The sequence below is a fragment of the Schistocerca piceifrons genome, chromosome 3, assembly GCF_021461385.2.
Source record: "Schistocerca piceifrons isolate TAMUIC-IGC-003096 chromosome 3, iqSchPice1.1, whole genome shotgun sequence".
Taxonomy (NCBI): Eukaryota; Metazoa; Arthropoda; class Insecta; order Orthoptera; family Acrididae; genus Schistocerca; species Schistocerca piceifrons.
In genome coordinates, this window is record NC_060140.1 from 613,095,074 (window position 1) to 613,109,654 (window position 14,581).

General features: G+C 38.0%; 1 protein-coding gene across 6 annotated transcripts in view; it reads left to right on the forward strand.

Annotated features, from left to right (window-relative positions):
- Positions 1–14,581, forward strand: part of LOC124788247 (neurexin-4) — a 545,350-nt gene that overhangs the window by 265,879 nt on the left and 264,890 nt on the right. For all 6 annotated transcript variants that reach the window (XR_007016075.1, XM_047255435.1, XM_047255434.1 and 3 more), the window contains exon 11: positions 4,530–4,839. Coding sequence is in view for 5 of the 6 variants with exons in the window: in XM_047255435.1 (XP_047111391.1) it covers positions 4,530–4,839 (310 nt within the window). In the remaining variant the exon portion in view is untranslated. The remainder of the gene's footprint in view (positions 1–4,529; positions 4,840–14,581) is intronic.

The following is a 14,581-nucleotide window of genomic DNA, read 5'->3' on the forward strand; positions in this document are numbered from 1 at the left end:
TCTACATGAACTTGGAGTTTTTCATTTCAAGACACACCATCACAAATCAGATGAATTGAGAGAGAAATGTGCACAGTTGTCGAGTCAGCAGGATCACCAGTATATGCATGAAACCTGAATCATGAATGCATGAAATCTGTGGGCTGACCAATAGCTGAGCAGTCTTTACACTAAATCAAGTTGAAAGAAGCTCAATAAAAGGAAAAAGTCGCACTGAATTGTGATTTTAACAGAAAATAGAACTTAATAATTTGAGAAGTTTTTATGTGATTGCTATGTTCTGTTTGAAGATCACAAAGAAAGACTGAAAAGAAATCAATGAAATGAACCTTTGTCAGATACGGTTTGGGTTCACTGTGCTACAGAATCTACCTACCTGATGAGAGGGGCATTGTTATCTCTGATAATATCATATTTAATGAAAGATTTGCAAATAAAGAAGAAGCTAGAGTAGTAATGACTTTCACAGGAAAAGTGAAGAATGAAACAGGGTATCTAGAAGAAAACCAGGTATGTTATGATTCACTGTGTGGCGTCTCTGAACAATGCGGTACGTTATCTGATTATCTAACTTAAAATAGAGTCTTGCCACCAAAACTACATGACCAGTGAAACCTTAGGAAACCTGTCAGATATGCAGGTTATGAAATGAAACCTGTGCAATGCAGTAATAATGCAAACTTTGGAATGATAGGTAGCAAAGTTGAAGATATTTGTTTTTCAGATGCCTTGAAAGACAGAAACTGGTGTAAAACAATATCTGATTACCACAAATTGCTAATAAAAGTGGAGTCTTGTATAATTTCTAAAGAATATAAAACATTTAACCTGTTATGAAACTTCCTGCAAGATTAAAACTGTGTGCCAGACTGAGACCAGCGGAATTAGAGCTGTGAGGACGGGTCATGAGTCGTGCTTGGGTAGCTCAGTTAGTAGAGGTCATGCCCGCAAAAGGCAAAGGTCCCAAGTTCGGTGTCTCGGTCTGGCACACAGTTTTAATCTGCCAGGAAGTTTCATAGCAGTGCACACTCCACTTCAGAATGAAAATTTCATTCCTTAACCTATTGCTGGATAGTGTGTACAAAACATGATGGACATTGTAGAACCAGATTAGTTACAAGAAGCGTTTAGTCCTGTAGTGCATTATTAATCAATTAAAGTTTTGCAGCTACAAAGATCTACATGAATCAAGAGGATGGATTCAACAATGGTTCAAATATAGCTAGCAGTCTGAAAGTTTTTATGGCCTAAAACAAGTTCCAACTGAAAAACAATTGTTGAACTATGCAATGACATTATGATTTGTTAACACTGACAACAATCCTGTCTTCAATCATGAAAGGAGCTGAAGAAATCAATTAAAATTTATGTCACAGCTGAGACTTGCACCCAGGTCTCATATGCATGTATGCTAACCATTACCCCACCATAGAAATGTAGCTAACACAGCTGCATGGGCTACCCTACTCCAGTGTCCTTCCTAACATGAACTTCAATTCAGAAGCATAATTATAGCATTGTTTACTGATGACGGGCTAATTACTCAAAGGAGAACAGATAGCATTACTGAAGCTTTTGACATGCTGAATCAGAAATTTGAAATAACATTTGACAGGATATTCTGAAATCAATTTTCTTAGCTTCAAATGGAAATTAAAATAAGTTCACAGGGAATTTATGTAAATCAGTCAATATATACAAAGAAAATTTTAAGATATTTTAAGTTTGATGATTTTAAATCCAGTTGCTACACCTATGGAGTGTGGAATGGTGATAGATGAAGAAAATGTTGTCAGTGATGAGCCATTGGAAAGGACAAAACCCTATCAAGAAGCTGTAGGGAGCCCATTGTACTTTGCAACAATATCTCATCCAGATATTAGTTTTGTTATTAATTCCTTAAGCAGATTTATTGGTAAGCTAATGTTTAATCACTGGAAAATGGTGAAACACATTTTTCAGTATCTAAAAGGAACTGTGAAGTACAGTATATTCTTTGATGGAGGCTCAACACTGCTTGCCTACGCTGATTCTGATTATGGAGATAATATCTCAACTAGATGCTCCACCAGCAGAGTTCTTATCATGGTAGGAGGACCCATTGCCTGGTATGCTTGCAAAAAACGTCTTGTGGCAACTTCAATGGCTGAAGCAAAATACTGACCTCCAGTTAGCGATATTTGTTGGGTATGACACCTTGGATAAGAACTTGGAATTTCAGGTTTGGGCCAACTGCCAGAACTGTGTGTTGACAGTCGGGTTGCCATATGAATGTTGAAGAAAACCAATGATGAAAAGTCACAATATACTGAAAGTCCATGAAAATTCATTCAGCAACGTGTTGAAATGACTGGCAAATTAACATATGTAGAAAGTTCTAGTCAACTTGCTGGTGTACTACAAAACCACTACCTCTTATAGTGTTTGAAGAATTGAGAAGAAAAATAATTAAGGAGGAGGAGTGAGGGTTAATCATTTTCCTATGTTTTGCTGTTATATGTTGTGCAAGATGTTTATGTAAGTGTTCCATATTTTTTTTAGTAATGCTGTATTAATTACTCTTTGTTCAGTTAGTTATTTCTTTTCCAAGTGTGTTTTTGTGAATATCTTACATTAAAGACTACTCATTTAAACATTGCCAGATAGTTACGTATCATTACCAGAATTTATACAGAGGTCATATGTCAAACATCGTTTTCCATATCTGAAATGGGAAAGTGTGATAAACATATTTATGTATTTTGTTAATGTGTTTTGAAAAATATCAAAACTGCAGTACTTTTTTAAGGACTCTACACAATATTTCATGTTTTAAGAGTTAGATAAACACTTGTACCATCATTCAGAACAGCAGTGTCAGTAATGTGTAAAAATATCCAATTTTTGTAATACTGTTGATTGTATCACAGTGATTTATTTTTTCATTATAAGAGCAATGGTTGACAATTCTTAAATCATGAACTATTCCACAGGAACTCTCAAAAATTGCACCAGTTTGGACATACCATACTATGAACTTTATTTCTGAAAAACACATCAACAAGATACATAAACATATTCATCATACCTTCCCATTTCAAGTATAGAAAATGATGTTTGACATATGATCTTGTCTAGTGGACTAACATGCAGTACATTTGTCCATGAAATTCACTATGACTGCCTGGCAAGACTCCACTTGCATTTCACCAGCAACATTTCTAATTTCTCCCTTTAACTCATGGATGTTTTAGGATTTATTGACATCCACCAGTGATTTAAAATAGTCTCAAAGAAAAAATAGTCACAAAGGCTTCAGTCAAATGATCTTAGTGACCATTGTTGGTCACCAATAACTGAAATTATGCAATCCAGAAATTGCTTATTTTAACAAGTCAGTTGTTTCACAGGCAGTGGGACAAGCATCACTGTCCTACTGTAACCCCAACTCTTGGATGTCCATTCAAATGAAACAAGGTCACAGAACACTTCTTATCAACACATGGTACTGGATTCCATTGTTCTGCCTCACCATCCTAAAGGTAAGGGCAAATGATGCCACCCATCCAAAACCACTAAACTGTGATTTGCTGCAGGTGCATTTCCTTCTTTTGAACTCTACAAGAATTTTGTATCCTCAGATACAGCAGTTCTGTTTATTCACAAGTCCATTTAAGTGGAAGTGCACTTTATCACTAAAGATAATGTGCCTTACAAAATTGTCATCTGCCGGGAAACCATTCAACAAAATGTCATGTTTTCTTATTATCAGCTGTTGTGTTAACTAAATTCAATAAAGGTAGCAGTGGAGATCACATCAGAGAATTTGCTGTACTGAAGAACATCCAAAGCCCAATTCTTGGGAATGCAAAGAACCAATTTCTCTAGACTAATGCACTATCATGAACTACTGCAATGTTTTGCAAAGCTCAGCCAGAACGAGGGTGTCCAGAACTTTAATATTCATTACTGCATCTGTTTTATTGAACATTACAGTAAGTATGTGGACAATTGATTCATTCATAGCTTTATTGCACCCTAAATAACTTTCCTCATTCTGATGAAATATTTTCACTATTAGCACATACTGTGCATTAGCATACTGCTCCATTGTTAAACACACAATGAAGAAATGTGAGAACTTCAGATTGAAGAAACACTTGGAATGTTTATGGAAACCAAAGTGATACACACAGTGTGGTCAAGTGATAAAAAAAAATATACTATGTATTTCAAAACCAGCACACTTTTTGGATGATCTTTTAATGTCTTTCTGTCAAAGACGTTAAAATGTGTCACTATTCAGAGAATTTAAGTACTGGTCAGCTACAGTATAAGAAAAACATCAAATTTCATGTTTTATTCTCCATCCAGCAATCTCTGCTAATAAAATGATTCCTCTAGTAGTACTATTTCAGTTTTAGAAATTAAACAATTAGATGGAGTTCCAAAATGCCCATGAAACACTGATAAGAAGTTTAAATTATTTTCTTTATAATTATATGACATGAAGCTGGTTCTGATTTGTTTTATTCATCCTTCTTTTCCAGACCTACTTTGATGATTCAGCTCTCTTCTATGCTAGTGGTGAACCAGGCATTCATTACATTGCTGTCTCCATTAAGAACAGAGTTGTCCATATAGAGATAAATTTAGGAAATGAACCAATAATTACAACAATGGGTGATGATGTCACTGCGAACTATTGGAATAACCTCACTATAATTCATAATGAAAACCTTGTGAGAATTTATTGTAACACTGAAGCAAAAGAATTTGAATTGTCTGGAACAAAGAATTACTTATATATAGACCCAGAGATTTATATTGGAGGGGGGCCAGAACTTCATAAGAAAACAGGTATGTGCCATCTGATAAAATAGAGATTTTAAATATTGATAATGGTAATTCCAGTATTAGGATAATAAATAAAACAATGATGAAAGACAGTCACTCACCTGCATGTGAATGAAGGGTGATGTATAGATGAGAAAATCATACTGGCCTTTCAGATTTTGATATTTTTCTAATACACTTATAGTATTTACATCTCTCTCTCTCTCTCTCTCTCTCTCTCTCTCTCTCTCTCTCTCTCTCCTCTCTCTCATAATATTACTTACTAGCTGTTCCCTGCCACACATTGCTGCAGTTCAGTCTGGTTAAATACAAAAGAAAGAAATGAGAAAGAACACATTTCTAATATGTATGGGAACTGGATGGACATTTTAATCTCCTTCTCTTCCCTGTATCTGTCTGTATATATTCAGCAGTGGCAGCCAAAAACTTCTGGTATAGCCAATGGCCTTGTCAAGGAGGGCAGTGAAGTGGGCAGAGGTCAGCAATGATCTATGGCATGAGGATGCAGCAGGCAGTGGACACCACTGCATTAAAGATACATAATGTTTATTCACAGAACATACGGCCTGTAACTGTAAAAGTGTCATGATGATCACTCTCTTGGCAAAAGATTCCGGACTAGCCTCCATTTGGAACTCTGGGAGGGGGCTGCTGAAGGGGAGATGATTATGAGAAAAAGATTGAATAACCAACGAAAGGACAACACTCTATGAGTCGGCACATGGAATGTCAGAAACTTGAGCATGGTTTGGGAACATAGAAAATATGAAAAGGGAAATGAACATATTCAATCTAGATTCGGGGGGGGGGGGGGGGGGGGGTGTCAGTCAGTGAAGTGAAATGGAAAGAAAACAATGATTTTTGATCATATGAGCATAGGATAATATCAACAACAGCAGAAAGTGGTATAATGGGAGTAGGACTCATTATCAATAGGACGACTAGGCAGAGAACAAATTACTATGAACAGTTCACTGATGGGATTGTTCTTATCAGAATCGATAGCAAACCAACATCGACAACAATAGTTCAGGTATACATGCTGACGTCACAAGCTGAAGATGAAGAGGTAGAGGAAGTATGTGAGAATACTGAATGGGTAATTCATTATGTAAAGGGAAATGAAAATCTAATAGTCGTGGGGGACTGAAATGCAATTGTAGGGAAAGAAAAGTTTACAGGACAATATGGGCTTGTGACAATGAACAAGAGAGGAGAAAGACTAATTTAGTTCTGCAATTAATTTCAACTAGTAATATTGAGAACTCTGTTCAAGAACCACAAGAGGAGGAACTATACTTTGAAAAGCCCAGGAGATGCAGAAATATTTCAGTTAAATTATGTAATGCTCAGACAGATATTCCGAAATCAGGTACTGGATTGTAAGGCATACCCAGGCACAGATATAGACTCAAATCACAATTTAGTAGTGAGGGAAAGTAGGCTGAAGTTTAGGGGACTAGTCAGGAAAAACCAGTGCCCAAAGAAGTGGAATATGGAAGTACTAAGTAATGAAAGAGACACACTTGAAGTCCTGTGAGGCTGTAGAAGCTGTGATAATGAATAGCTCAGTAGGCAGTTCAGCTGAAGAGAAATGGACATCTCTAAAAATGGAAATCACAGAAGTTGGAAAGAAAAACATTGGTACAGGGAAGGTAACTATGAAGAAACAATGAGTAACAGCAGAAGTACTTCAGTTGATCGATGAAAGATGGAAGCACAAAAATGTTCATGGGAATTCAGGAATACAGAAATACAAGTCACTTAGGTTTGAAATAAATTGGAAGTGCAGGGAAGCTAAGGTGAAATGACTGAATGAAAACTGTGAAGAAGTCAGAGGGACTGACTCAGCATATAGAAAAGTCAAAACAATCTTTGGTGAATTTATAAGCTAGAGTAGTAACATCAAGAGTGCAAAGGGAATTCCACTGTTAAATACAGAGGAGAGACTGGACAGATGGAAAGAGTACACTGAATGCCTTTATGAGGAGGAAGACTTGTCTGATGACATCATAGAAGAAGAAACGGGAGTTGAAAGGGAAGAGATAGGAGATTCAGATTTAAAATTAAAATTTAGAAGAAGTTTGGGTGACTTACAGTCAAATAAGACAAAAAAAATGGTTCAAATGGCTCTGAGCACTATGGGACTTAACATCTGAGGTCATCAGGCCCCTAGAACTTAGAACTACTTAAACCTAACTATCCTAAGGACATCACACACATCCATGCCCGAGGCAGGATTCGAACCTGTGACCGTTGCGGCGCGCGGTTCCAGACTGAAGCGCCTAGAACCGCTCGGCCACACTGGCTGGCCTCAAATAAGACAGAAGGGATAGATGACATTCCATTGTAATTTCTAAAATCATTGAAGGAATTGGCAACACAATGATTATTCAGGTTGGTGTGTGGAATGTATGAGACCACTATCAGATTTCTGAAAAAATTCCGAAGTTGGCAAGATCCAAGGAGTGCGAGAATTGTCGCACAGTCAGCTTAACAGCTCATGCATCCAAGTTGCTGACAAGAATAATATACAGAACAACGGAGAAGAAAATTGAGAATCTGTTAGATGACAATCAGTTTGGCTTTAGGAAAGGTAAAGTCACCAGAGAGGCAGTTCTAATGTTATGGTTGATAATGGAAGTGAGATTAAAGAAAAATCAAGACTCATTCATAGGATTTGTCAATGTGGAAAAAGCTTTTGAAAGTGTCAAATGGTGCAAGATGCTCAAAATTCTGAGAAAAACAAGAGTGTATAGGGAACAATGGGTGACATACAACATGTATCAAAACCAAGAGAGAACAATAAGACTGGAACACCAAGAATGAAGTGCATGGATTAAAAAGGGTGTAAGACAGGGATGTAGTCTTTCATCCCTGCTGTTCAGTCAATACCTTGAAGAAGCAATGACTTTAAATAAAAGGAAAGGTTCAAGAGAGGAATTAAAATTCAGCATGAAAGAATATCAGTGTTAAGATTCACTGAGACATTACTATCCTCAGTGTAAATGAAGAAGTATTACACGAGCTGTTGAGTGGAATGAACAGTCTAACTGGTACAAGATGTGAATTGAGATTAAACCAAAGAAGGATAAATGTAATGAAAAGTAGCAGAAACACAACATTAGGATTGGCGATCACTAAGTAGACCAAGTTAAGGAATTCTGCTAACTAGACAGCAAAATAACCAATGACAGAGAGCAAGGAGAACATAAAAAGCAGATTAACAGTAGCAGAAACATCATTCCTGGCCAAGAGAAGTCTGCTAGTATCAAACATAGGTCTTAATATGAGGAAGAAATTTCTGACAGCATTCTATGGCAGTGAGAATCGACTATAGGAAAACTGGAACATCAGAAAATCAAAGCATTTCAGATGTGACACTACAGAAGAATGTTGAAAATTAGATGGACTGATAAGGTAAGGAATGAGGAGGTTCTCTGCAGAATCAGCGAGAAAAGGAATGTGTGGAAAACACTGACAAGAAGAAGGGACAGGATTACAGGATAGGACAGCTGTTTGAGTCATCAGAGAATAACTTCCATGGGAGCTGTAGACAGTAAAAACTGTAGAGAAAGACAGAGATTGGAATACATCCAGGAAATAAGTGAGGACATAGATTGCAAATGCTAATCTGCAATGAAAAGGTTGGAACAGGAAAGGAGTTCGTGGTGGGCCTCTTTCATTAGCATATTGTGTAAAAATATAAAGTAAATCAGTCAAGGACTTTTCGAGATTTTTGCTAATAATATTTCCCCTTATTACATATTTATTTATTTATATGTGTGAAAATATGTACAGGGCTATTACAAATGATTGAAGCGATTTCATAAATTCACTGTAGCTCCATTCATTGACATATGGTCACGACACACTACAGATACGCAGAAAAACTCATAAAGTTTTGTTCGGCTGAAGCCGCACTCCAGGTTTCTGCCGCCAGAGCGCTCGAGAGTGCAGTGAGACAAAATGGCGACAAGAGCCGAGAAAGCGTATGTCGTGCTTGAAGTGCACTCACATCAGTCAGTCATAACAGTGCAGCGTCACTTCAGGACGAAGTTCAACAAAGATCCACCAACTGCTAACTCCATTCAGCGATGGTATGCGCAGTTTAAAGCTTCTGGATGCCTCTGTAAGGGGAAATCAATGGGTCGGCCTGCAGTGAGCGAAGAAACGGTTGAACGTGTGTGGGCAAGTTTCACGCGTGGCCCGCGGAAGTCGACGAATAAAGCAAGCAGGGAGCTAAACGTACCACAGCCGACGGTTTGGAAAATCTTACAGAAAAGGCTAAAGCAGAAGCCTTACTGTTTGCAATTGCTACAAGCCCTGACACCCGATGATAAAGTCAAATGCTTTGAATTTTTGGCGTCGTTGCAACAGCTCATGGAAGAGGATGCGTTCAGTGCGAAACTTGTTTTCAGTGATGAAGCAACATTTGTTCTTAATGGTGAAGTGAACAGACACAATGTGCGAATCTGGGCGGTAGAGAATCCTCACGCATTCATGCAGCAAATTTACAATTCACCAAAAGTTAACGTGTTTTGTGCAATCTCACGGTTTAAAGTTTACGGCCCCTTTTTCTTCTGCGAAAAAGACGTTACAGGACACGTGAATCTGGACATGCTGGAAAATTGGCTCATGCCACAACTGGAGACCGACAGTGCTGACTTCATCTTTCAACAGGATGGTGCTCCACCGCACTTCCATCATGATGTTCGGCATTTCTTAAACAGGAGATTGGAAAACCGATGGATCGCTCGTGGTGGAGATCACGATCAGCAATTCGTGTCATGGCCTCCACGCTCTCCCGACTTAACCCCATGCGATTTCTTTCTGTGGGGTTATGTGAAAGATTCAGTGTTTAAACCTCCTCTACCAAGAAACGTGCCAGAACTGCGAGCTCGCATCAATGATGCTTTCGAACTCATTGATGGGGACATGCTGCGCCAAGTGTTGGAGGAACTTGATTATCGGCTTGATGTCTGCCAAATCACTAAAGGGGCACATATCGAACATTTGTGAATGCCTAAAAAAACTTTTTGAGTTTTTGAATGCGTGTGCAAAGCATTGTGAAAATATCTCAAATAATAGTTATTTTAGAGCTGTGAAATTGCTTCAATCATTTGTAATAACCCTGTATATAAAAACACATGCTTGTTCAAATGTGACATTCTGTCAAAATTTTCTAAAGCAATCAATGAAGAACTTACAGAGCATTAAGATTTTGAACACACCAACATTTAATTTTAATTTATGCAGATGTATGTGGGTAGTTTAATAGCCTGGCAAATTTCCATAAAAGAATGGAACATTTTTGTTGCACCTTCATGATTGGTAACCAAGAGTTATATAAAGAATTTCAACAATGTAGAGTGTACAGCTGATTGTTAACAGCCATCTGACTTGGTCAGTGTGTTGACTGTGATTGAAAGTGGAAAAGATCTAGTTTTGTGCTGTTATTAAACATTTTCATTTGAAGGGTTGGACTGCTGGAAAAATCAAAAGAGAATCGGATGAAGTCCATGTGGACTCTGCACTATCATTGTAGACCATTTACTTTTGTATAGCACCAAAGATGAGGCTTGCTCTAGCTGTCCAATTAAGACCACCACAAAGGAAACCGTTGACAAAATCCAGCTAAGGTTGCTGAGACTGTAGGCATCTCAGCTGAGTGAGTGCATAATATTCTACACAGAGAACTGGCTATGAAGAAGCTGCATGTGATGTGGGTACCGTGATGGCTCACAGTCAAGTGTATCTGGCAGAACATTTCAACACACTGTCTGGCGATGTTTAATCACAACCCACAAGACTTTTTGTGCCAATTTGTGACTGTTCATGAAACCTGAATCAATAACTACAAATCAGCGTCAAAATGTTGGTCATAACAATGGACAAAGGGTTGTGAAAGGGCACCAAAGAAGGCAAAGACCATTTTGTCAGCTGCTAAGGAGATGACCACTGTCTTTGGGTTCCCAAGGAATAATACTTGTAGATTACGTGGAAAAAGTCAGAACTATTACTGGACCCTCCTATGCTTCATTGTTGGATTGTCTGAAACCCATGTTGGCTGAAAAAAGATCAAGATTGGCATGCAAGAAAGTGCTCTTTCACCAGGATAATGCGCCATCTCACACATCAGTGATGATAAAGGCAAAAGTGGCTAAATTGGGCTTTGAATTCCGTATCTCTGTGACACACTTCCAGTGACTGAACAAACCTGTGACCATTCATGCTGTCCTTCTTTGTAAACATTCTGTATCCCCTGTTAGTCCTATTTGGTATGGGTCCCACGCACTTGAGCAATATTCCAGAACCAGTCACACAAGTGATTTGTAAGCAGTCTCATTTGTAGACTGATTGCACTTCTACAGTATTCTACCAAAAACCGAAGACTATCGTCTACTTTACCCACAACTGAGCCTATATTATCATTCAATTTCACATCCCTACGAGGTGTTACACCCATGTATTTGTATGATTTGGCCAATTCCAACACTGACTCATTGATATTGTAGTCATTTGTTTTGTGAAGTGCATAATTTTACATTTCTGAACATCTGAAGCAAGTTGTCAATCTTTGCACCACTTTGAAATGTTATTATATCTGACTGAATATTTATGCAGCTTCTTTCAAATAGTATGTCATTGTAGATAGCAGCATCATCTGCAGAAAGCCTGATAATTGTTGTTGTTGTGGTCTTCAGTCCAGAGACTGGTTTGATGCTGCTCTCCATGTTACTCTATACTGTGCAAGCTTCTTCATCTCCCAGTACCTACTGCAACCTACATCCTTCTGAATCTGTTTAGTGTATTCATCTCTTGGTCTCCCTCTACAATTGTTATCCTCCACACTTCCCTCCAATACTAAATTGGTAATCCCTTGATGTCTCAGAATATGCCCTACCAACCGATCCCATCTTCTTGTCAAGTTGTGCCACAAACTCCTCTGCTCTCCAATTCTATTCAATACCTCCTCATTAGTTATGTGATCTACCTATATAATCTTCAGCATTCTTCTGTAACACCACACTTCAAAAGCTTCTATTCTCTTCTTGACTAAACTATTTATCGTCCACATTTCCATACAAGTCTACACTCTACAGATACTTTCAGAAACGACTTCCTGACACTTAAATCTATACTCGATGTTAACAAATTTCTCTTCTTCAGAAACGCTTTCCTTGCCATTGCCAGTCTACATTTTATATCCTCTCTACTTTGACCATCATCAGTTATTTTGCTCCCCAAATAGCAAAACTCATTTACTACGTTAAGCATCTCATTTCCTAATCTTGTTCCCACAGCATCACCCGATTTAATTCGACTACATTCCATTATCTTCGTTTTGCTTTTGTTGATGTTCATCTTATATCCTCCTTTGAAGACACTATCCATTCCGTTCAGCTGCTCTTCCAGGTCCTTTACTGTTTCTGACAGAATTACAATGTCATCGGCAAACCTCAAAGTTTTTATTTCTTCTCCATGGATTTTAATTCCTACTCCAAATTTTTCTTTTGTTTCCTTCACTGCTTGCTCAATATACAGACTGAATAACATTGGGGATAGGCTACAACCCTGTCTCATTCCCATCCCAACCACTGCTTCCCTTTCATGCCCCTCGACTCTTAAAACTGCCATCTGTTTTCTGCACAAATTGTAAATAGCCTTTCGTTCCCTGTATTTTACCCCTGCCACCTTCAGAATTTGAAAGAGAGTATTCCAGTCAATGTTGTCAAAAGCTTTCTCTAAGTCTACAAATGCTAGAAATGTAGGTTTGCCTTTCCATAATATATTTTTTAAGATAAGTCGTATTATTAATTTTTATCAGCTGTATTGGAAAGTGTGACTGCAAATGTGATGGGAAGGTAAAGTGTTGTTTGGAGGTGCACTTCTGCTTTTAGAACCTAAACCATTGCCGCCATTAATGTTTTGCTGCAGATTTAAGCTTCTCCTCTCATAAAACACATAATAAGACTGTATCCTCATAGGCAATTAACTAATGAAATCCATGTACTGAATTACAGATTTTTCACGGGAAGGAGGTCTGAATGTTCTTCTGATATGTCATTGTCAAAGAGTGTTGTTGGATATGTCAATAAATTGTGACATTAATAAAACTGATCTGATAATTCAAGTTATTTGTTTGCTTGATAACTTTGTATGGATTCATGATGTTGTATATTCTAAGTCATCTGTGCAGCACAATGTAGACCACCCTATTGGGAAATCACATCAAAAGCCAAAAATTAAACAGCGTCTAACAAACAAGGCAGTGTAGTTGGGTAATCCCCTCTGTAGTTTCTTTCTTAGTGCAATTGGAGCATTGTCTTCCCAGAACAAAGCATATATGTCAGGCTACATACCAAAAGAATATGAGATTACATTAAATTCAACAAATCATTTAAAAGATTTGCATACATGTTTTATAGAAAAACCATCGTATGTAATTCTCTTTGGTTCTATATATTCTTTCTCTTCCACAAATGAATTAAAAGAATCCAATTACCATTCCTGTCTGTGATATTTCACTAGCAATTCTTTCCCGTGCTTGGAGTGTCCCTGTTGCTGTATTCAGGATTGTAGTTATCGTAAGTGCTTGGATATTTTTCCGCTAGACCAACAAAAATGGACACTGAACTCAGGACCATTTGTCGTTTTCCTGGATTCTGAGACAATCACACAACCAAATCAGAAACATTTATAAATTGTCAGTAGCACAAATGTGATGCATGGCGAAAACTGAAGCATGCCTCACTCATGTGGCAGTGGCATGGCATGCCATATTATTCAGTTACTTTGTGTCAATGCAGTGGGCACTTCTCCATTAAACTGTGTGTGTTGCATATGATAGAAGCATTCCTTTTGCCATGCTACATGTCATGTGACTCGCCATGTCACCCTGGTGGACACCCTGCCTTAGATGCAATACATTTAGTTTGTTACAAAGAATTCTGTACATGATAGCTTTAAAAGTTCTTATAGTGAAAACCTGTTTAGTGAATCAGAAGACACCAGATTTGTGGGTGATAAAATACAATGTGTAGGTACCAGTCATTGAATGCAGCTCAATACTACAGGATGAATCTTCAGTGTTCTTTGGCTCACCATAATGGATTATAAGGCAATTCAGCGGACAACTTACCATGCTGACAACCCATCTTGCAGTAATGTGACAATGCTCGATCCACATGGCTCTTCTGGTCAAACTGACAGGCTGAACAGTGTACAATACATAAGCTGCATGGCCCGTTCATGATTGGAAACACACTGTGCTCTACTGAACTATGCTGAGATATTCTTCCATTACAAATGTGGTTGTAAGTTTTATTATTATTAATTAGGCTGCATCATTTATTGAGATAGATAAATTCCCGCAACAACATGAATGGGGAGGATGGCTACATATTGTCAAAGACGTAGATGCCAGAGATTCCTATCCAACAGGCCACATTTTTTTCAGCAGGTGGCCAATTCTGGGCTCAACAGTATAAGCAAGCAGCTAACAGAGAATTGCCATATGTCATCAATGTCTTGTTACAGGAAAACATTTCCCCTTAATACAAGTTAACAATTTGTTTTAGCCTCCCAGTAACCTACTACAAATGTGTAAGCCATTCACTACCGAGGAAAAGACTCCATTGCTTCAAGATAACAAGAAGACACAGGGTGTAATTAGTGATTCCAGAGATAATACTTACACAGCTAAGGGACTTGTGTGTCAAAAGTTGCAATGCTGTTAAGA